The sequence below is a fragment of the Nerophis lumbriciformis genome, linkage group LG08 (genome assembly GCF_033978685.3).
Source record: "Nerophis lumbriciformis linkage group LG08, RoL_Nlum_v2.1, whole genome shotgun sequence".
Classification (NCBI taxonomy): Eukaryota; Metazoa; Chordata; class Actinopteri; order Syngnathiformes; family Syngnathidae; genus Nerophis; species Nerophis lumbriciformis.
Genome location: NC_084555.2, coordinates 39,585,759 through 39,611,227, shown reverse-complemented (window position 1 = coordinate 39,611,227; position 25,469 = coordinate 39,585,759). Strand labels below are relative to the sequence as shown.

The following is a 25,469-nucleotide window of genomic DNA, read 5'->3' as shown; positions in this document are numbered from 1 at the left end:
CTAATATCCAATATTTTCCTTTTTCTAGTATCAATAAAAACGATATTGGATCTATACCTGTCTTCCGGAAAGCAAACTTGCCAAGCACAGATCGATATAAGGGATATACATAGAAATATCTATATATCGATTAATCGTTACACCCATAATAGGCTGTTTTATTATTTATTATTATTTTATTTTATTTAGCTATTTCAGCATAGTTTTTCAAAAACAAAAACTGTAAATCACAAATTGTGGAGGATTTAGGAATCATGTGCTTTTGGTGACACTAGATGGCACTCTATTTCCACTCTCACCTCCAAAATGGTGCCACAACAATCACTTTCTGTGGCCTTTAACACTGATATTTACTGATTGGCTTAGTTTCAAATGATCTTTTTGGCAAAAGTGTGTGCAAGGATATGGAAAGTCCAATTGGCAACAATGTATAGCAAAGCAATTTATTAAGACAGGTTTCCTCATGTGATGTATATTCTGCGGCTGCTTGTTTGATTAGAAGGGAGGAAGGAACCAGGAAGGATGGAGTGCTTTGCTGCTTGCCAGATAATCAATATTGGGACAGACTGAAGGAGAGGATGGACGAGCGGAACCGCTGGGTCAACGGTTTGCACCATCCTATTTTATACTTCTTAAAGTCTTGTGTATGCTTAAATATGCAGTGCAAAAGCAGCTTTTTCATCCTCAGTACAGCTCTTTGTTGCATCATATATTGCTTTACAGGAACATGTTTTACTACACAACTTATTGCTAGTTGTATGTATTGCCTAAAATAGGCAGAATATGTCACACAGCCGGCCTCTTTTTATTGAAGGCACTAACACAATCTACAAATGAACGTCTTTTGGACATTTACTGCACTTCCCCATTGAGAGGAGTCTGCACATTGCAATTATCCACTTGCTTTATTAGAAGTGACACAAGTAGAGAATAATCCAACCTCAATTTCCTTAGAGCTGTCTTTTTCTTTGGCAGGTTTTGTAATTTTGTAATGGTAATTGTTATATTGTTCTATATTTTATCCATCTATCCATCTATCTATCTATCTATCTATCTATCTATCTATCTATCTATCTATCTATCTATCTATCTATCTATCTATCTATCTATCCATCTATCTATCCATCTATCTATCTATCTATCTATCTATCTATCTATCTATCTATCTATCTATCTATCTATCTATCTATCTATCTATCTATCTATCTATCTATCTATCTATATAGATAGCTTGCTGTAAGGTTGTTGTGATATATATATATATATATATATATATATATATATATATATATATATATATATATATATATACAAACCCCATTTCCATATGAGTTGGGAAATTGTGTTAGATGTAAATATAAATGGAATACAATGATTTGCAAATCATTTTCAACCCATATTCAGTTGAATATGCTACAAAGACAACATATTTGATGTTCAAACTGATAACTTTTTTTTTTGCAAACAATCATTAACTTTAGAATTTGATGCCAGCAACACGTGACAAAAATTTGGGAAAGGTGGCAATAAATACTGATAAAGTTGAGGAATGCTCATCAAACACTTATTTGGAACATCCCACAGGTGAACAGGCAAATTGGGAACAGGTGGGTGCCATGATTGGGTATAAAAGTAGATTCCATGAAATGCTCAGCCATTCACAAACAAGGATGGGGCGAGGGTCACCACTTTGTCAACAAATGTGTGAGCAAATTGTTGAACAGTTGAAGAAAAACCTTTCTCAACCAGCTATTGCAAGGAATTTAGGGATTTCACCATCTACGGTCCGTAATATCATCAAAGGGTTCAGAGAATCTGGAGAAATCACTGCACGTAAGCAGCTAAGCCTGTGACCTTCGATCCCTCAGGCTGTACTGCATCAACAAGCGACATCAGTGTGTAAAGGATATCACCACATGGGCTCAGGAACACTTCAGAAACCCACTGTCAGTAACTACAGTTGGTCGCTACATCTGTAAGTGCAAGTTAAAACTCTCCTATGCAAGGCGAAAACCGTTTATCAACAACACCCAGAAACGCCGTCGGCTTCGCTGGGCCTGAGCTCATCTAAGATGGACTGATACTGACGAGTCCACATTTCAAATTGTTTTTGGAAACTGTGGACGTTGTGTCCTCCAGACCAAAGAGGAAAAGAACCATCCTGATTGTTATAGGCGCAAAGTTGAAAAGCCTGCATCTGTGATGGTATGGGGGTGTATTGGTGCCCAAGACATGGGTAACTTACACATCTGTGAAAGCGCCATTAATGCTGAAAGGTACATACAGGTTTTGGAGCAACATATGTTGCCATCCAAGCAACGTTACCATGGGCGCCCCTGCTTATTTCAGCAAGACAATGCCAAGCCACGTGTTACATCAACGTGGCTTCATAGTAAAAGAGTGCGGGTACTAGACTGGCCTGCCTGTAGTCCAGACCTGTCTCCCATTGAAAATGTGTGGCGCATTATGAAGCCTAAAATACCACAACGGAGACCCCCGGACTGTTGAACAACTTAAGCTGTACATCAAGCAAGAATGGGAAAGAATTCCACCTGAAAAGCTTCAAAAATGTGTCTCCCTAGTTCCCAAACGTTTACTGAGTGTTGTTAAAAGGAAAGGCCATGTAACACAGTGGTTAACATGCCCTTTCCCAACTACTTTGGCACGTGTTGCAGCCATGAAATTCTAAGTTAATTATTATTTGCAAAAAAAAAATAAAGTTTATGAGTTTGAACATCAAATATCTTGTCTCTGTAGTGCATTCAATTGAATATGGATTGAAAAGGATTTGCAAATCATTGTATTCCGTTTATATTTACATCTAACACAATTTCCCAACTCATATGGAAACGGGGTTTGTATTATATTGTTATATTGTATATTGTTATATATTATGGTACATTTTTGGTCTACTACTGTACCTATTATTTTTGTCCTCCTTTGTGCCCTTGTGTGCATTATCCCTTTACATCCTTTGTAACTGAGCTACTGCGTATAACAATTTCTCTTGTGGATCATTAAAATTTGTCTAAGTCTAAGTCTAAGGTCAGGTTCAGGAACTAAATATATTATAAGATTAACATGTAAATAGATGGAGAAAAATGAAAAAAAGAAGCACATCTTCTCTGTTGAAACACACTTGGTACTGTGTATACTGTATATGGAAGAAGAAGTCTGTGTACCACAGTGTCTGATATCATTTATCCCATATTGATCATTTATTATCACTGAATGAATACCACAGTGTCTGATATAATTTATCCCAAATTAATAATTTATAATCAATGAGTGAATACCTTCACTATCATTTATCCCAAATGTATCATTTATACACAGCGTCTGAAAGCATTCATCCTGAATTTGTTCATTGTTTGTTTTTAGTGACTACACTGTAGCCTAAAGTTACAATTTATCATCATTCAGTGAATACCAGTGTCTGATATCATTTATTTGAATTTCATAATTTATTATTAGTTAATGAACAACACTGTGTCTGATATCATTTATCCTGATTCATTGTTTATTATTATTTAGTGAATTCCACAGCATCTGATATAATTTATCCTGCATTTATCAATTTATCATTAGTTAATAATACCTCCAATACCTTGAATATATGTACTATATCTTGCATTGATTGAGTCTGTACCCAAAGTTGGCCAGTTTTTTATTTATTTCTGCTTATTTTCTATTGTTATCAAACTATTGTTGTATCGTAATACATATGTTTCATAATTACTTAATATATGTTTTGCTTCTTCAATGTATATGTTTTTTTTAATTTTTTTCCCATTTCTTTTGTCTTGATATATGTATTTTTCCATGTCAAAATAAGCCACCCACAAACCTTATTAAGCCCACCAACACACATTCTTATTATATATTTTGAATATAGGTAAAAGAGAACTGCACTTCTTTGGAATTTTACCTATTGTTTGCAACAATAATTCCTATTCGTAAATAAACGTAAATAAAAGTCCACCTACAGTGGAGTCAATGGGAGGTCCTCTATTCTGCCTATAAAGCCCCCTAAAAAGACATCTAAAAAGTGGCAACCATTCTCTATTTACATTTTGTGACCTGAATTTTGACCAAGTATTCGTGATATTGTTATTAGAAGGATTAACGCAGACACATTATTTATAGCGGCACTTGTCACTGACAGCTAACTAGCTTGTTGCTGCTACAGTATATATGTTGCTTTCTCGCCTCTTAGCTCGTGGATGTTCATTTTAGTTTATAAATAATGCCTCTCACCTTGATATTAGAATGATGAGAACATAATCCGACAAGTTGGTACACTTTGGCATTCAATTTAGACTCAAAAATGGCGAGAAAGACACAAAAAGACATTTGGTTCCACCCCCCTTTTTTCTTCCTGAGGATTATGAGTCATTCTGCATCTATCCATCCATCCATCCATCCATCCATCTTCTTCTGCTTATCCGAGGTCGGGTCGCAGGGCAACAGCCTAAGCAGGGAAGCCCAGACTTCCCTCTCCCCAGCCACTTTGTCCTGCTCCTCCGGGCGATCCCGAGGCGTTCCCAGGCCAGCCGGGAGACATAGTCTTCCCAACGTGTCCTGGGTCTTCCCCGTGGCCTCCTACCGGTCGGACGTGCCCTAAACACCTCCCTAGGGAGGCGTTCGAGTGGCATCCTGACCAGATGCGTGAACCACCTCATCTGGCACCTCTCCATGTGGAGGAGCAGCGGCTTTACTTTGAGCTCCTCCCGGATGACGGAGCTTCTCACCCTATCTCTAAGGGAGAGCCCCGCCACCCGGCGGAGGAAACTAATTTCGGCCGCTTGTAGCCGTGATCTTGTCCTTTCGGTCATAAACTAAAGCTCATGACCATAGGTGAGGATGGGAACGTAGATCGACCGGTAAATTGAGAGCTTTGCCTTCCGGCTGTCAGGCTTGTCCCTGACAGTTTGGTTAAGTTTTAGTTTTTCCTCTGTTTGTTTTATTTCCTATCAGCATTCTTATTTTGGTTCAGTTTCCTGTTGTTCTCTCTGAGTGCTGTCCCCTCAGCTGTGGCTGATTGGCACCTGGCCACACCTGGTGTCAATCAGCCAGCTGCTATTTATACCTGCCCTGCCCTCCAGTCACTGCTGGATTATTGTCATTTCTACCTGTCGATTTCGTTACAGCAACTACCTGTCGTGCTACTACTTGTCCTTGTACCTGTCGTCGTAGCGGTAAGCTGCTCCTGTTAGCTATTTGTAGTTTGCTTTCTCCTAGCTGTTTTGTTTCGTGTTTTCTTGTTAGCCATTAGCTGTTTCCAGTTTTTTCTGTTTGCTGGTTCCTGTTTTCAGTTTTGACTATTCATAGTTCCTGGTTTGTGTTTTTACTTTTACTTTATGAACATTAAATCATGTTTTCCTGGACAAAGCCTGCCATCTCTGCATCTTGGGGTTCGTCACCTACTCACTCTGACACCGGCTCAGCTCCTTCTTCACCACAACGGATCGATACAGCGTCCGCATTACTGAAGACGCCGCACCGATCCGCCTGTCGATCTCACGATCCACTCTTCCCTCACTCGTGAACAAGACTCCAAGGTACTTGAACTCCTCCACTTGGGGAAAGATCTCCTCCCCAACCTGAAGATGGCACTCCACCCTTCTAAACGTGACTACTATAACATCCTAGCAGTAGTCCTCCTAGTGACAGCAGATATTGTACAGTAAGCGATATTTTAATTATGGTTGTTGGTTCTCATGTCTACATTAGTTGTAGTCAGTGTTTTTGTAGAAGGAAAAAATGAAAGCAGTGATTCATTTTTTAAATTAATGCGCCGCCCAATGCTTAAAATGAGCAACATACGTAAATGTCAGATGTTATTATGAATGTGCTTGTTACTATATTATATGTATAACATGTTCAACAAAAGAAGTGAAAACATTGCCTTTTCGTACTCCCTTTCAAACATGTTGAATAGAGATGTCCGATAATATTGGCAGGCTGATATTATCGGCCGATAAATGCGTTAAAATGTAATATCAAAAATTGTTGGTATCGTTTTTTTATTATCGGTATCGTTTTTTTGTTTTTTTGTTTTTTTTTAATCAACATAAAAAACACAAGATACACTTACAATTAGTGCACCAACCCAAAAAACCTTCCTCCCCCATCTACACTCATTCACACTCATTCACACAAAAGGGTTGTTTCTTTCTGTTATTAATATTCTGATTCCTACATTATATATCAATATATATCAATACAGTCTGAAAGGGATACAGTCCGTAATTACACATGATTGTGCGTGCTGCTGGTCCACTAATAGTACTAACCTTTAACAGTTAATTTTACTCATTTTCATTAATGAATAGTTTCAATGTAACTGTTTTTATATTGTTTTACTTTATTTTTTATTCAAGAAAATGTTTTTAATTTATTTATCTTATTTTATTGTATTAATTTTTTTTAAAAGTACCTTATCTTCACCATACCTGGTTGTCCAAATTAGGCATAATAATGTGTTAATTCCACGACTGTATATATCGGTTGATATCGGTATCGGTTGATATCGGTATCGGTAATTAAAAAGTTGGACAATATCGGAATATCGGATATCGGCAAAAAGCCATTATCGGACATCCCTAATGTTGAATTGTGCAAGTGTAAAAATGTGTTGTACATTGATGTAACACATGTTCAAAAATTCCCTCTGAATCTTTAATTTTATTAAGATCTAAGTATATTTTATGCTTCCAACTTTGTGGGGGGAGTTTGGTGTGGAAGAACAACCCCGTAAAGCTCATTTGAGATGAACTGCTGTACAACAGGTTTAGGGTTAATGTTCTTTGGATGAATGTAGAAGGTACCGGTACATGTAACACGGCATAGTGAGAGCTGTGGCTGTCCAACAAGGATGAAGACAGAAATGTAACAAGCAGCTCTTGTGTTATTGTGACAGCACAACAATGAGCTCCACCACCAAGGTTTGATTCTCACTGCCAGTTAACTGTGAATGTCACATACACTACATGGCTGTGGGATCATTTCATAACTGGGCCTTGGTAAGACCACCGGCCTTATTATGCAACTAACCCCGATGAATCCAAGTATGGGAAAAGTGTTGGGAACCTCATATTGACAGGAAGTAAAACATAGACCAGAATAGAATATATCACTTCAGTGCACAGTGCAATGAAGTGAGGTTATCGCCTCTGTTACATGCAGCGCAAGGAGCTTCTTTCTTAGTCTGTACCCTCACGTAAAACTGACTTCATTGTGGACAAAGACACTGGTGTTCCAGCAGTTTCCAGTTCATGGCAGGTTTGAGCATTGCTGGTTTCCTGGTTGCTTCTGAACATCGAAGTCTTTGTCCAGATGATCTTGGAATCTGCAGTTGTTCAGAAAAATCTCCAAAAGACTTTCCCCAACGTGTGTAAATCTACAGTTCACCGAATTCCTTGGACTTTCACCTTGTGAGTATTGGTTATACTTATCAACATTGGGACATGAAAATAAGGTACATTTGGGGGATGGTGGAAAGGCCTGACTGCCAACTGCCGATGCCCTGCAGATTATGTGGCACAAGTGTGGAAGTTGTCACCATTGTCAGATGCAGAAGATTTTTTTATTTTTTTTTAAGAAAAATTACAAACACGGGAAATTTACGGACAAATATTTAAACGGTATAGAAGAGAAAATATGGTAGTTCCCTGGCGATAATGGGAGTGCTGTCAAACAAATAATTTTGAACTGCTAAAGAGAAACTGTCAGCTGCAGTCAATCATGATCACTAATGAAACGTTCAAAGGGCTTGGCCTTGTCAAGTTAAGGTATGAAAACTCGACTCGGGTAATATTTGTTGATCTTGCAACACCTAAAACTCCAATATTTATCACTTTCTCCAATGTGTTCAAATGACCCTGCATTACAGTAAAAAAAATACATACAGCGGGGGTATTAAACTACATTGTTTTGAGGGCCACACTTCTAGAAAGCTAAGGGCTAGTGGCTGGACTATTACTCCTATCTCGTATATTCCTGATAACCTATTGGATTGTTGTCTATTTATAAAAATAAAAAAAAAGCCCTGTCTATATACCAGGAGCACTCTTTTGTTTTGAAATACCTACTACAAAAAAGCTTTATATGACAGAGTGCAAGTGTTTACAGGACTCTTCTGAAAAAATGTTACCCTCTTATTTCAACTCTAAGATCTTCTACAGACTTTGACTACTTAATGGTTATTCATTCCTTTTTCTGCAGGTTATTTTCAAGCCAAATCTTAAAACCGAGGTAAATATAAAAGATCCCGGATACTGTTTACGTGAATTTAGTGCATTTTCTTTGGGGCTATTTTTACATGCAGATGTGATATCTTAATTTTTCTTTGATACTTTTAGTGTCCCTAACCCAAGTTCATCCTTAAGTGTGTAACTATAGCTGGAATACACCTAATACTCCAAACATTATTCTTTAAAATGTACATATGTGATGTACCTCAATGTAATCCAATAAACTAATATACCACAACCCCGTCGAATTGTGTAAGTGTGTAACATACGATGTGTTTCAATATAAGAAGTTACAGTATATAAAGTTGAAGAAAAAACAGCTTGCATGTCAGCTATATGTAATGTATATGAAAAAGTAAAAAAAGTATTGTTACCGGTATTAGTGTTTACAACAGGGGTGTCAAACTCATTTTAGCTCAGCGGCCGCATGGAGGAAAAATCTATTCCAACTTTTATTTATATATATCTATAGATATATATTAACTTAAAAATACAACTACAGTAACTTCAGATTGTTTTTTTTGTTTTACGGCGTGGCGAAGTTGGTAGAGTGGCCGTGCCAGCAATCAGAGGTTGCTGGTTACTGGGGTTCAATCCCCACCTTCTACCATCCTAGTCACGTCCGTTGTGTCCTTGGGCAAGACACTTCACCCCTTGCTCCTGATGGCTGCTGGTTAGCGCCTTGCATGGGAGCTCCCGTCATCAGTGTGTGAATGGGTGAATGTGGAAATACTGTCAAAGCGCTTTGAGTACCTTGAAGGTAGAAAAGCGCTATACAAGTTTAACCCATTTATCATTTATTTACTTCGGCCCATACTTGCCAACCTTGAGACCTCCGATTTCGGGAGGTGGGGGTGGAAGTGGGGGAGGCGGGGCGTGGTTGGGGGCGTGGTTAAGAGGGGAGGAGTATATTTACAGCTAGAATTCACCAAGTCAAGTATTTCTTATATATATATATATATATATATATATATATATATATATATATATATATATATATATATATATATATATATATATATATATATATATAAGAAATACTTGACTTACAGTGAATTATAGCTATATATATTTTTAATTTTTTTAATTTTTTTATTTTATTATATATATATATATATATATATATATAAATATATAAATAAAAGAAATACTTGAATTTCAGTGTTCATTTATTTACACATATACACACATCTACTCATTGTTGAGTTAAGAGTTGAATTGTCCATCCTTGTTCTTTTCTCTGTCACTATTTTTCTAACCATGCTGAACACCCTCTCTGATGATGCATTGCTGTGTGGCACGCACAAAAGTGCTTTCATCAAATGCACTAGAGTCTGGAATCTTCCATCTCTCCCTAGCATGGCCCAAAACCGGTCAATCTTTGCTTCCTGAGGAAGATATTCACTGCCAAGCACTTGGTACTCCACTACTTCTTCCCGGAGGCTATCCAGGTCCAATCGCAGCTGCGGCTTGGAACTTACAAGCGTATTTATTCATCTTACTCGTTGTTGGCGTCGCCATGGCTGTATCTTCCTCGTTCTTCTGCTTCGTCTCCTTGTTGTGTGTGCAGTTGTGCACTGCACTCTCTAAAAGCCGTAGATGTTATTGTCACATATACATGTACAGTAGATGGCAGTATTGTCCTGTTTAAGAGTGTCACAACATTGCTGTTTACGGCAGACGAACTGCTTTACGATAGACGAAAATGTGACTGCTGTTGTTGTGTGTTGTTACCGCGCTGGGAGGACGTTAATGAAACTGCCTAACAATAAACCCACATAAGAAACCAAGAACTCGCCCTCGATCATTCTACAGTTATAACGTCATTGGGCAGGCACGCTGTTTATATTCTGGGGAAAGCGGACGTGAAAACAGGCTGTCCTCACTCAGGTCCGCCTGAATTTCGGGAGATTTTCGGGAGAGGCGCTGAATTTCGGGAGTCTCCCGGAAAATCCAGGAGGGTTGGCAAGTATGCTTCGGCCCAAAATAGAACAAACACATTTTGAAAATGTACAAATCACAAATAATCCTCTTGACAAAACACTTCAAATTAGTTGAAAATTCTGAGGAACACTGAGGAACAACAATGGTGCAGTTTCAAAAACACCATGAAAAACAAAATTAATTTAGACTTAATCTCAGTGTATCTATAAAGCAATTAAACACAGTCACAGCCCATCTTGGATTGAACAAAAAACTATCCATCCATCCATCCATCCATTTTTCTACCGCTTGTCCCCCTCGGGCTTGGGGGGGGGGGGGGGGGGGGGGGGGGGGGGGGGGGCGCGTGAGCCTATCCCAGCTGCATTCGGATGGAAGGCGGGGTACACCCTGGACAAGTCGCCACCTCATCACAGGGCCAACACAGATAGACAGACTAAATAAAGCATAAATAAAAACTATTCTGTGCATCAACTACCTCATTTTTCATTCCCACTGTTCACTTTCTTTAAATATGCACAGAAGACAATTATTCTCAGAGAACTATTTCAATGTGCAGTGTCTTATGCAGCATTTTAAGTGGCGTAATCAATCATTTATTTTACTCCTGTTTGTTTTAAGTTGGGTTGAGGGGGAGGGAGTCACAGCCCAGCTTTACCGTGTACATCTTGCTTGGTATACTTGCTGTCCCCCGGTTATAAACTATTTGCTTGCCTAACAGAATCAATATTGTGACATCCAGTGGACACATTAAGAACAGCAGTCATGAAAATAAAGAAAACGCATTGAAATGAGAAGGTGTGTCCAAACTTTTTGGCCTGTACTGGCTCCCGGGCGCACTCCAGTGCGCATTCATCTGTGTGCTACGCTGCGTGTGCCCTGCGCGCGCCACTCCAGCTGCAGCAGGCGGCTGCATTCAATCACCAACAGTCAGCACTCAACACACCTGTCGCTGATGAGCTCCCTGGGTTTCTTAAGCCAGTTCAAACCTGTGTTCCGGGCCAGAACGTAGCGACCTGTTCCATTAAAGTAAGCCGAATATCTCTAGCGCTATGCACACTCTCTCTCTCTCTGTTTCTTCCCCCTTCGTGTCCCTTGTCGTCTTCCAGCAGCATTTCTCCGTTCCCGCGTCACGAGTTGTGTGTCTTGTCTCTCCCTAATCCCTCTGGTTCCCTGGCTTCCTACTTGGATCTCGACCTCCCGCCTGGACACAGACTCTGACGCCTCGCCCCTGCCCTTGACCTCACGCCTGCCCACGGAACTCCGAGCTTGCCCTGCCCCCCTGGACTTTCGCACCTCGCTCAACACTTCCGGTAACACTCATTAGATAATTGCTACACATAGTCGCACACCATACACATTTTGGATTAGTTTCACACTCCATACTTTTGTACATATAATAAATAGAGCTAAAACTACGTCCCTGCATTCTGTGCCGTCTTCTTCTCCCTGTACCGTAACAGTACTGTATATATTTAAAAACGTCTTGCAATATGCATATTCGTGCATTTCTTGCTTCTGGAACATTCGAACAGACGCTCCTGCTAGCATCTTCCAGTGAGTTCCATTGTAGATGCACTGCCGAAGGTGAGCCACGTAAATAAGACCGCCCACAAAACGGCGCATCGGGAAGCGACTGTCAGAAAGCGGCTTGAAGATGATCTGTAAAACATAATGTATGCAACATTTTGATAAAAAAAATAGACCATTCATCGGCAGTGCGCCTTATAATCCGGTGCGCCCTATGGTCCGGAAAATACGGTAAATAGGGCTTGCTGTTTAGCACGTGGTATTTGGATCATAGTAGATCACTGATCAGGCCCTCTAAGTCTTGTCGCCAGAGAGAGTAGGAATGGAGGAGAGAGCCAAATGAACGCCACCTCCGTACTTGGCTAGAGTGTTTCTCACCTTCTTTATCAAAGTGCTGACACTCACAACTTTCTTTGGCCCCGTGGTGCCTCGTATTGCAGTTGCACTCAAAATAAAAAAATGCGCGGAATGATACGTGGACAAATAGACTTGTTAGCGTTCATTAACATCGTGTCCCAAGACTTTTGTCCACATGCTTTGACCCATCACCTTCTCTCAGAAACTGAGCTGTGTGGCTTTTCAAAAATAAATCTCTTATAAATATCTTATTAGTGTCTTTCAGCTGGATGCCAGGTTACATCAGTGCTGTTTATCCCAGCATGCTCTGGGACATTGGAGTGTGAGCAGCATCAGCACCACCACTCTCTCTCTCTCTCTCTCTCTCTCTCTCTCTCTCTCTCTCTCTCTCTCTCTCTCTCTCTCTCTCTCTCTCTCTCTCTCTCTCCACTTGACTTTAATTGGCTTTCGTCATCCTTATGGACTCCAGCACTGTGCATTAAAACAACCACATAGACGAGGGCCTTCCTGATGAGTTGTTGACTTTTTTCGGAGAGAAGCTCACACATGCATGAGATACTTGTTGTTGTTGTTTTTGTTGTTGTTGTTGTTGTTTTCTTTTCTGGAAGTAGGGAAGAGAATGGGTGCACGAGCTCTGCCCTGCATGCACTGGATAAATTCTAAGAGGAATCCTGCAGCATCTCTCTCTCTCTCTCTCTCTCTCTCTCTCTCTCTCTCTCTCTCTCTCTCTCTCTCTCTCTCTCTCTCTCCCTCCCTCTTTATCTCTAGATCTCTCTCTCTCTCCCTCCTCTAGCTCTCTAGCTCTCTCTCCTCTTCTAGCTCTTTCTCTCTCTCTCTCTCTCTCTCTCTCTCTCTCTCTCCTCTTCTAGCTCTTTCTCTCTCTCTCTCTCTCTCTCTCTCTCTCTCTCTCTCTCTCTCCTCTTCTAGCTCTCTCTCTCTCCTCTTCTAGCTCTCTCTCTCAATTCAATTTCAATTTCAATTTAATTTCAATTCAATTATCTCTCTTTCTCTCTCTTTCTCTCTCTCTCTCTCCTTCCTCTTCTAGCTCTCTCTCTCTCTCAATTCAATTTCAATTTCAATTTAAATTTCAATTCAATTATCTCCCCCCCCCCCCCCCCCCCTCTCTCTCTCCTCTCCCCCTCTCTCTCTCCTCTACTAGTTCACTCTCTCTCTCTCTCAATTTCAATTTCAATTTATAGGGGCTTTGGGAAACATACGTTTACATTGCCAAAGCCAGCATTAGAACACAATCAACACAATTAAAATGTATCAAACTTAAACACCTATCGAAATTAAAACTATGTACAATTAGAATACAGGTCTATTGTAATAAAGAAATCTGTGGACAGAGTCATGTCACATCGCACCTTAAAAAAAATACTAATAGAATACAATAAAATAAACGAGCTAATTGTGCAATACCTTTCAATACAGATGCATATATGTACACTATCTCTCTCAATTAAATTCATCCATCCATCCATTTCCTACCGCTTGTCCCTTTTAATTAAATTAAATTAAATTCAATTCAAAGAGGCTTTATTGACATGGGAAACATACGTTTACATTGCCAAAGCCAGCTCTCTCTCTCTCTCTCTCTCTCTCTCTCTCTCTCTCTCTCTCTCTCTCTCTCAACCCCCCCCCCCCCCCCCCCCCCCATCTCTCTCTCTCTCTCTCTCTCTCTCTCTCTCTCGCTGCTCTCTTCAACTTCCATGGCTTGAGTGGCCCACTTGCACTCCTGCTCGCAGCCGAAGAGGGATCATGTAAGGCATCACAACGATACGAAAAGAAAAAGGATGAAAAGAGAGGGAGAGCAACTTTAGAGATGTGGCTTTATTTTAGGAACTGGCCGCTCATCCCACCTTGTTGTCCTACGCGACCGACAACGGCAGAGGGAATGCTTGTTGTGGCGTAAACTATTCCATCGCCGCCGATTTGGAATCGGAGCCCACGGTGGAGGAAGGTTGCGTCCCGAAGCCTTGACGCGTGTATGAATGCTGCATCCATTAGTCGGACAAGCAGCCAGCTTGGATCACCGAGAAGAGCGCGAATGGGAATGTTGCTCCAAGATCTGATGCCATTCACTTTAAGTTGCTGGCCTTTTCTCCTCGGTCATTGCCTTCTCTCGCTTCTTTTACTCTCTTGCCAGGTAAGAGCCGACACTTTTCTTCTTTTTTCCCCACGCATGACAACTACAGTCGTGCATCTACACCACACATCAGTTTGGTAATGCCTGTGTAATGACGGCCAGCTTTATGATTGTTGCCCACTAGTGTACACTACAGCCACGTTGGGATTACCTTGTGGGGACAAAACATTATCAACACCAAGTGTGATACAGTACACTTATGAATTGTCAACAATAATAATGAATCCCTCTCCAAACTGAGCAATTTAGTGTCATTCTAAAGTCGTCAGCTTGTGTATTGTGTCTCCAACAGAAATAATTAGGAACACCTTTCCCGTATGATACGATAATAAACATATTTTTACATTAATACCAACTGAGCATACAACTCCTGTATTACACAACATCAACAACAATAATACACATTGTTACTTTAAGTCCTCTTCAAGACTGTCAGAACATGGCACTGTTCTGTCTTTCTAAAGTCAGCAGGGCCTGTACTGTGCATGTGCATCTATGCCAAAAAGCTTATCGTTAAATCAATACATTTACAAAAGCAGCACTTTAAGTGCACGTGTACATAATGGTGTGTCCGTAATGCATGCTTGGGGTGCTGGTGGCACACATTCATGCACATGTATAGAGACAAACTCATGTGCATGGTAGACACACACTAGTTATTTCTGCCAACACGATTGGGTTATCCCAGCACGAAGGTGCAGCAGGCGTATGCTAGTGCTGAGTAGTGTAACCTGTGCCCCTGCACGCTGCTGCCTACAGATGAGCTGTTGCTCACGCACACGCACTGTTAGCAGGGTTCACGTGTAATATGATCTGCTTGAGTTTGCAAGTCCACCCACTCACACTCCTCGGGGGGCGGCCTGCTGCCCACTCTGTTGGTGGGTGGGTGGCTTCTTACAGGGATGTGCAGCTGGAGATGTGCTACAGTCACAACGTTGGCGCTGTGCGTGAGGACAGCCTCTCAAGTCTTTTTCATGTGCTTCCTCATTCCGCAAAAAGGGAGAACTTCAGAGGTCATGCTCGCAGACCGTGGCAGAGAAAGTTAGCCAACAGTGCCAGCTGGCGTGCCAATGTAGAAGATACCCGCCCCTTCCCCCGCCGCCGCCTCCGCCACCTCCCCCGCGGCTACAGGGCGCTCCAGGTAAGGATCCCAGCACCCGCCTCACTCCCAGATTTCCATGTGAAGGACTTTTGTTCGTGCAAAAATGCGTCATCCGTCCTCTTGAGTTCTGCACGTGTACTCCCATGCATGTGAGGAGAGGAGGCAGAATGTTGACAGCAGAGCTAATTTATGCGTGGCCTGACCTTGGGGAGTACCCAGCTGCCTGTGGGATCCAAGCCTGCTGGGCCGCCAAGCTCACTGGCTCATCGCAAGGGTTTCCCTCGGAGGACCCCTTGATTAAAACACAGACAACTTCATTAAATGAGCTATAATTCGATTGACATAAGAGACTAATGAGGCAGCATGCTTGTTTCAGCCTTTTTTGTTTTGAAGTTTGGAGCTGGCAGCGATAAGTGTGTGTTGTTGCAGCATCTCTGAAGTCCACTGATGGGCCAACATGTTTCACCTGCCTGCATGCGCTCTGCAAGTGGGTATGATTTGTACCTGGTCTTGAGCCCCTTAATGAACAGTGCGCTGAGATATGGGCGACAGGCATTGCTGATGATGCAGCCATTTGAGCTATTACCGTGACTCTTTAGAATCACTCACCCTCAGCCCTTTTATATACGAGGAGGGACGAGTACTTCATCATCAGCAGGCAGCACTGGAAAGGTTTTCATCAATCTGCTACAAGGATTTTATTTGGAACACTGTTTGTTTTTTCCCCCTGACACACCAGTGGGAGTCATGGAACCCCCCCACCCTCCACGGGTGGGGGGGTGTCGTCAAGGTCACCGAACAAATGCTGCCAAAATCATCTGACTGTAGGCTCAAGTGATGCTGACAATGGCAATGCTCAAATTAGGAAACAACATTTTAAACTGACAACTGATGGTTTGTTTACACCGCAAGTGTGCCTACAAAACACTAACATTAAAAAAATGCATCTCCTAAATCGGGCATAAACTGTGTGAAATAGGCCTCTGTTTGAACCTGCGTTAGCCGGTTCATTTTTAATTTGAGGCCTATTTCAAACCTCATTGGCTTTAAATAGGCAAACATACATTTTACAGGAGGAATCAAGGAGTTATTAATAAAGAGAATCACATGTTAACACTTGCACAAATAAACAACAAGAGCACAAAGAGGCAGAGAGTCGTGTTTCTCACTTCTTTATCAAAATACTGCCACTTTTGGCCCCATAGTGGATTACAGCGGTACTTCAACTTACGAGCACTTTGCGCTCCACGACCAAGCTCATAACTCAGAACAAGCATATCTCAAATCAGCCCCGCCCACTGAAATGAATTGAAATTAATTTCATCTGTGCTTGGCCCTTCCAAAACACCACAATCCTAACTTGTAATATTGTTTTATTTGGTTGAGTGAAGTTGACAAAAGTGACATGTATGTCTGTGTACCAAAAGTAATTTTCAACCGCTCAGGTTGTTGAGACAGGAGTAGACAGAACAAATTGAACCACGGCATATGCAGCCTCTCAATATTTTTATGGATAAATGTTCATTGTTTGTGGATGCATGCTGCAAAGGCTGGCTGCAGCATGTGTAATGCTGACTGACTCATTGGGTAGCCTGCTAAAATGTACAGTACAACATATTTTTAATGATTTGTTTCTCTGATTTGGTCTTACGCTTCCTCTCTTTCTTTGTGCTGGTGGTTGAATGGCAGGATTGTGTCCATCTCTGAACGGCACTCAAACGTAGGTGTCAACTGTCTATTTAAAACGTATTTTTATTTCTTGTGTAGACGAAGCAGAAACAACGTGTAACAATATATTAACTCTTTATTGCTAAATTGGCACAGACTTCTTACAAACATTACTTCAATCTGTGACGCTTGTACAGTGGGTCTGGGTTAGTTTTTGCCTCATCCCTAACTTAAAGCGTGAGTGAAGAATACGTTTAAAAATGTGCCAACTTGATAAGACCTGATAAGTCGGAAAGAGAAAGAGACAATACAATATCATCTGCTCACAGCAGCTAGTCCTGGAAGTCCCACTCATTAATGCTTCAGTTACACGTTGGAATGAGGCTAAAATACAACCTTCCCTACTGTAACTCGAGGTATGCTCACAACCTAAAGCATAACAACAAGTTTAAAGACAGCTCGCACCTCAAATTACTTGTAAGTTAAGGTACTCATTATTTGCGGTATCACTGTATTTTGCAGTGGTACTCTATGAAAAAAGCACAGCATTTGAGTCAATAATGTATGGAAATGTTTGTCTGGGCACTTGATGACACGGAGTGATATGCTGGCAAATGCATTACGGTACTTTGTTACACACAAAGCCCTATGGCAGACCTGGGCAAATTAAGGCCCGGGGGTCACATGTGGCCCGTTAAGCTTTTCAATCTGGCCCGCCGGACTTTTCCAAATAATTTTTTTTAGATCTTTAAGATGGAACGTGTAGCTGCCATTATGATGTGCAGTGATGTTTTCTAATGACCGTAAGTCTTCAACTATATACTAAGTCTTTCAATGGTTGGAATCTGCGCTTTTGGATGATATACTAGTTACTATGGTAATCTAATTAGTTACTATGGTCATCTAATTAGTTACTATGGTCATCTAATTAGTTACTATGGTAATCTACGTCACAGCAGCTCAGACGAGGCACCAAGCAGTGTGGGTGGGAAGCGTTTCCACAGACGCAGAAGGAGATTTTCGCAACAAAGTTTGAAAGCTTAGTGATGTATCAGATTGTAGGTGGGTTTATTTTGTACCCTTCGCGTTCATATTTCACTGTTTGTTGCATTTTTGTTGCGTTTCACTTGATTGTAAAATATGTCGATCGAAATGGGGTGTGACATTCATATTTTGTGTTTTATCCTTCATAGAAAATATTTTAAATTCCATTACGTTTTTTAAGGCGGTCTGTCATGACGTTTTTAGCATCCAATGAGACATTATTGTGAGGTTTTGTATTAGTGTTCCCAAAAATAGATATACCGGCCCCCAGACACAATTTTTTCTCTAAATGTGGCCCCCCGAGTCAAAATAATTGCCCAGGTCTGCCCTATGGCATAGTTTTTTTTTTTTTGAGAGAGCACAGCTAATGGGGTTGTCCAAAAATAAACAGATCTCCATTGTGACTTTTTTTCACCAAAAAGGCTAAAACACTCAGAGAAACAAATAAACATGGTAAGGTTTAGTGAACACCAAAAAGCCAATCAAACTATCAAGAGCAGGGGTGCCCAAATTTTGAAAATGTGTAAATGTGCCAATGAACTGCGGGCCAAAGATCAATTTTAAGCGCAAAGCAGCACCATGAGTAAAGAGTTTAGCCCCATACCACCATATTTAACGCAGTGTGAATCGTGTATTATTTCTATTACCAGTAGAAATGCTGTTATTTTGTCATTATTCCTTTGGACATGTTTTCTGATTGTATGCGCTCAGTGTGTGCATTTTGACACACGAATGCGCCGCGCCTCGGCTCAGCAACGTCAGTGCCGCACGGCAGCACTTGTGGATGAAAAGTAACTACAGGTGTTTTCCAAAGGCAGTAGTACCTTTTAAAATTCAATAGAACCGCTGTACTTTATTAGTAGTGGTGTAATGTACAACCCTCTAGTCCCACCATTACACAACAAACCCGACAGCAGTGGAGAGAACGGCTGAAATCGTTGTTTTTTTGTTTTTTTTACATTCGTCATGCTTCGGTTGATGAATAAACGAAGAACTACACGGGGAAGAAGCTGTCATCTACGACTGTTATCTCTTGTGAATTTTTTGAAGGTACGTAACGTTAATGTTTTCACATTCACGAGCGTTAAAGTTTTAGTATTTTATTATTCTTATTTAGTATTTAAGCCTAACTTTTGCTAGTGTGGCTGGCTGGCTAAAATTAAAAACTAATGTTCCAAAAATAACATGTAATATATTATATAACTTATGCAGAAGTTGTGCTTTTGTCTCTGGCCCTACCTGAGCAAGTCAGCATTTGAAATGCCTCACTCTGAAGGGCTAGATTCATACTCCCCTACTCCTCGTTATGCCCACTACCCTTACATTCAAAGAGTCATTGGAACACCACGCGCAAAATGTAGGGATAGGGCTAAAGTGTAGGGCGAGGGGGTGTATTGGGATTGGGCCTGAATGTCGCACACTAATGTAGTCACAGATGAGGCCACATGCCAAGTGTTTGACTTTTGGATAATTTTGAGTCTCTGTATGCGTAATTCTGAATTGTGTTGGTGATCATTAGTAAGAACTTGCAAGTCATTCTTCTTCTACAGAAAGGTAGGAGTATCCAAAAACGATTTCAAATTAGAAATGGTCTCAACTGACGAGGTGATTAAAAAATTGAGAGCGCTCCACCTAAACAAGGCCACCGGCCTTGATAATATCCCCTCCAGATTCCTCAGGGACTCTGCCACCACCATTGCCCCGATCATCACGCACATAATAAACCTCTCAATTACTCAAGGCCAAGCACCAAAAGATTTCAAAATAGCAAGAGTAACTCCCCTCTTTAAAAAAGGAAGCAAATTAGAACCTGGCAACTACCGACCTGTTTCTATTCTCAGTTCCATTTCGAAAGTAATGGAAAAAATAGTTTATGAACAGGTCGATAGTTACCTTGCCACGAATAAACTCATGTACAAATTCCAATCCGGCTTCAGAACTAACCACTCCACTGACCCATGCCTTCTCTATCTGACCGACCACATCAAACATGAGGTGGACGCGGGCAAATACTGCGGCATGGTCATGCTGGATCTTCAGAAGGCCTTTGACACCGTTAAGCACACTATACTGTTGGATAAGCTCAGAGCAATCGGATTTGACAAAACCTCATCGAGCTGGATGCAATCTTACTTGGAGGGGAGGGAACAGGTGGTAGAGGTGAACGGCACCGTGCCCCCCCTCTCAGTAAGCTGTGGAGTCCCCCAAGGCAGTATATTGGGGCCTTTACTGTTCCTAATATACATAAACGACATGTCATCAGCATGCGACTGAATTGTTCTTGTTTGCGGATGACTCGGCCCTGCTGGTATCAGACAGGGACAAGTCACAGGTGGAGAAAATCCTCAGTGCTGAACTCTGTAGTACTTGCACCTGGCTCGCTGACAACAAGCTATCCATACACTTGGGTAAAACGGAATCCATCCTGTTTGGGTCCCACATCAACCTTAAGAAAGTCAGTGACTTCACTATAAAAGTGGGTGACATTGTTATCACCAGGAAAGATGAGGTCACCTACCTAGGTTCCATTCTAGAGGCTAATCTTTCCTGTGATAAAATGGCAACCAAGGTAATCAAAAAGGTCAACCAACGAACAAGATTTCTCTATAGAATCTCCTCTCTGGTCAACAAAAGCACCATGAAGATTCTGGCCGGAACTCTCGTTCAACCCTTTTTCGATTACGCATGCACCTCCTGGTACCCTAGCACCTCCAAAACCCTCAAATGTAGACTCCAAACATCCCAGAACAAGCTAGTCAGATTACTTCTAGACCTCCACCCCAAATCACACCTCACTCCTACCCACTTTTCCAAAGTGGGCTGGCTCAGGGTGGAGGACAGAGTAAAACAACTTGCACTGAGCCTTGTCTATAAAATCCGCTACACCTCCCTGATACCGAAGTACATGTCAAACTACTTCCTTAATGTAAATGACCGCCATAACCACAACACCAGGGGGAGCTCCACTAACCACGTTAAACCCAGATTCCGATCTAACAAAGGTCTTAACTCATTCTCTTTCTATGCCACATCAATATGGAATGCACTCCCAACAGGTGTAAAAGAAAGGGCATCTCTATCCTCCTTCAAAACCGCACTAAAAGAACACCCCCAGGCAACTTCAACCCTAAACTAACACCCTCCCTTCCTCATCATACCTCTTCGGATTGTCAACAATCAAATGTAGTCACTTTTTCTTATAATTTCTGATCTCTCTCTCTGTGTCCAATACTTGCTGTACATATGTACCAAGTCAGACCTACACTGTTCCAATGTCAATTTCTCTGATGATGCAATTGTTGATGACTGAAGTGTTAATACCAACCAAACTTAACCCCCCCCCCCCCCCCCCATATCCCACACCCCGGATTGTAAATAATGTAAATAATTCAATTTATATACTGTGATGATTAACTTGTGTGATGACTGTATTATGAAAATAGTATATATCTGTATCATGAATCAATTTAAGTGGACCCCGACTTAAACAAGTTGTAAAACTTATTCGGGTGTTAACATTTAGTGGTCAATTGTACGGAATATGTACTTCACTGTGCAATCTGCTAATAAAAGTTTCAATCAATCAAAAAAAAAGCTCAGCTATGTTACGTGCATGCATGGACGCACAGTATGTGTGGAATCGTAACGGGCCCTAGACCACCTCTTCCAATCATTCTAAACAAGACAAAGTATGCTATATCTGTCACGCTGGCCAAACGCATGGTAAAAAACGTCAAAACGAGGCTTCGGTGGCAGTTTGAACAAGTCTCCTGAAACACTGAAAACAATCATCTTTAAAAACAGAGGACATACGCGTGTGAAGTCATTGTGAGTAACCATGCACAAGTCCATCGTGGATAAAACAACAGTGACCGATAACGCTGATGTTGCGTTTGGATGGCATAAGCCAAATTTGTTGGCCTAGTTTACCTGTGACTGGTTATTTCAGTTATGTTGGCCTTTTTACCAAAGCACATCACGTGTGTTGCATCACGCTCTCATCACTCATTTATATTCACACACACGTCAGTCTGAGTAGGAAGAAAATGACCGCGGCACAGGCCCGGAAGACCTCGTTGCTGACAACCGTCATGATTGACATGGACTCTTACACAGGTGGAGGGGTGAGACAAACACTGTCAAGTCGCCTGTCACAACTCTCACTCAACTGAGACTTTTTCCCAAATTATGACCACTTCTACTACTAATGTATTCTTCCTAAAATGTTTGCGCCTGAGCTAACCACCAACATATTACGTACACGCTTTAAATTCTAAACCACATTCCTTATCCTTTCTTTCCCTATTGAACAATGGTAATGTATGTTGAACACAGGAAGTGAACAAAATGAGAACACTGAGAAGGGGAAAGAAGATCTGCTTTTTCCTATCCTTTTGAGACATGAGAAGTATACATGTGCACTATCTCAATTAAAAATGGTTAACTATGTTTGTCTGGAAGTAAAGCAACATGTTCAGTATGTCGACAAAGGCTTTTCGAAAACATGTTCGGCTAAGACCTTGGCAAACATGTTGTTTTTTTTTTTTTGCCTGCACAAAGTGGTATTTTTGCGGCTTTTTTCCTCCTTGTAGCGGCTGGGAGTGTAGGAATGGGCATTTTGTTGTTTGATGACATGTTTTACTGTAAAATACAGTATCTGTTTTGTGGTTGAGTTGAGTTGAGTTGAGTTTGAGTTTATTTCGAACATGCAAGCATACAACATGATACATCACAATCTCCAGTTTCTCTTTTCAACATGTTCGAAAAGGAGTAGGAAGAAGCAGAGCTTATTTAATCCTACCCCTTTTCTTTTACATAACAGTTGCTAAAACTTTTGTTCACTTCCTGTTCTCAATTTTTTCACAATATACTCCATAAGTAATCACAATAAAAATAAGTAAATAAATAATAATTGGTGAAGTAAGTTACATTTCATATGATGAGATAAGTAAGATTATTTTGAGAGTGAAAGAATGAAAGAATGGATGAATTAAATAAATTCAGAATATTTATCATGGATCTTCTTCTTTGTACTTTGTAAACACTTTAAGTTTGAAGAGTTTCTTGAAGTGGATCATATTAGTACATTGTTTGATTGCTTTGCTTAATCCATTCCATAATTTAATTCCACATACTGATATACTGAAGGTCTTAAGTGTTGTACGTGCGTACAAATGTTTTAAATTGCATTTCTCTCTAAGATTATATTTCTCCTCTTTTTTTGAGAAGGATTGTTGTATATTCTTGGGTAGCAGGTTATAGTTTGCTTTGTGTATAATTTTAGCTGTTTGCAAATTCACTATGTCGTGGAATTTCAGTATCTTTGATTCAATAAATAAAGGATTTGTATGTTCTCTATATCCAACATTATGTATTAATCTAACTGATCTTTTTTGTAACACCGTTAATGAATGAAGTGTACTTTATTTAATTATTTCCCCGTATTTCTACACAGTAACTCAGATATGGTAACACTAGTGAGCAGTAGAGATTATGAAGTTATTTTTTGTCTAGAACATGTTTTGCTTTATTCATTATTGACTTGTTTCTTGGTGGATTTAATTAGAACACTAGGCTATCACAGCAGATGTACAATATATGGAACAATGTGATCAGGATAGCAAACATATGCTTTGGATGTGGCAAGTATGATCATATAAAGTTGCGTAGCATAGCATATAAACAGAGTGTAGCTAGCGATCGAGGAGTAGAGTGGCGTCATATCTGATATCAGTGTAATATAGACATTTGACAAAAGTGCAGTTCCAGCCTTTTCTTTCTTCTCCTTGAAATCTCAGTGACAGTGATAAAGTGCACACTCTTTAAACACTTCCCTAAAAGTATACACACACCCACACCAATGCCCACATGACCAGCACACACACAATCAGACGCACGGCGCTTCCCACCAACGTATAGAGCTACGGGTTTACCTATCCAAAAAATGTTGAAATGTTGATGCTAAGACGACAACTGATGTTCAGGTTGTTGTTATCTTACAATATAAATAACTTCTTAGTATATTGGATTGTTTTAAGCCTATTTGCAATATGAAAAATATCAAAATGAGCCCCAGCAACTTTTTATTATTCAGCATGCGGCCTTTGGTGAAAAAAGCTTCCACACCCCTGCATTCAAGTTTTGACAAGCTGTGCTGTGTTGTGAGGAAATACAGTACATCCAGAAAGTATTTACACACAGGGCTTCACTTTTTTCACATTTAGTTTTGTTACAGCGTTATTCCAAAATAAAAATAAAATGTTTTTGGCCTAAAAGTCTACAGACAATACCGCATAATGACAAAGTGAAAACGTGTTTTCTTTTAAAATCTGCCTTAGTGCAGATGGCATGAATGCAAAAAAAAAAACACATGTACATAATTATTCATAGCATTTGTTCAATACTTTGTTGATGCGCCTTTGGCAGCAATTACAGCCTCAAGTTTTTTTGAAAACGATGCCACACATTTGGCACACCTATCTTTAGGCAGTTTTGCTCATACCTCTTTGCAACACCTCTCAAGCTCCATCAAGTTGGATGGGTAGCGTTGGTTTTCATCCAGGATGTCTCTGTACATTGTTAGTCTAGTCAGGGAGGTGACCAAGAACCCGATGGCCACTCTGTCAGAGCTACAGCATTCCTCTGTAGAGAGAGGAGAACCTTCCAGAAGGACAACCATTTCTGCAGCAATCCACCAATCAGGCTTGTATGGTAAAGTGGCCAGACAGAAGCCATTTCTTACAAAAAAAACGTTTGCCAAAAGGCACCTGTAAGACTCTGACCATGAGAAATAAAATTCTCTGGTCTGATGAGACAAACATTGCACTCTTTGGTGTGAATGCCAGGCATCATGGTTGGAGGAAACCAGGCACCGCTCATCACCAGGCCAATACTATTCCTCCAGTGGTGGCAGCATCATGCTGTAGGGATGTTTTTCAGTGGCAGGAACTGGGAGATTAGTCAGGATAAAGGGAAAGATGAATGCAGCAATGTACAGAGACATCCTGGATAAAAAGCAACCCTTCCCATTCAACATGATGGAGCTTGAGAGATACTTCAAAGAGGAATGGGCATGTTGCTGTGGTCGTTTCCCCAAGATGCAAAGGGATGTCAGGAAGCAGTGTGCAGGTAAGATGCTGATTTATTCTCAATAGGCAACATACGTGATTTTTGAGCTTAGCTTTAGCTTAGCATAGCAATGAAAAGAGTCTTTAGCCTGGAAAGCGAAAATACAAAAACTAGGAAGTAGCGTAAAGTCAAACACCAACTGTTGCGTGTAGCGAATAAGACTGCCAGGCAGAGTATGGCTTGAGGTAGGTATAAATATCTCTCTGATTAGTGATCAAGAGCAGGTAAGCGTCCCGACCACTAATCAGAAGCAGGTGAAGCAAATGAACACCCATGGCAACAAGAAAAACTAAAG

General features: G+C 40.7%; 1 protein-coding gene across 3 annotated transcripts in view; it reads left to right on the top strand.

The window, feature by feature from the left end:
* Positions 1 to 13,836: 13,836 nt before the first annotated feature.
* prima1 (proline rich membrane anchor 1) overlaps positions 13,837 to 25,469 on the top strand; it is a 58,077-nt gene continuing 46,444 nt past the window's right edge. For all 3 annotated transcript variants that reach the window (XR_009816037.2, XM_061968914.2, XM_061968913.1), the window contains exons 1-2: positions 13,837 to 14,232; positions 15,232 to 15,373. Coding sequence is in view for 2 of the 3 variants with exons in the window: in XM_061968914.2 (XP_061824898.1) it covers positions 14,074 to 14,232; positions 15,232 to 15,373 (301 nt within the window). In the remaining variant the exon portion in view is untranslated. The remainder of the gene's footprint in view (positions 14,233 to 15,231; positions 15,374 to 25,469) is intronic.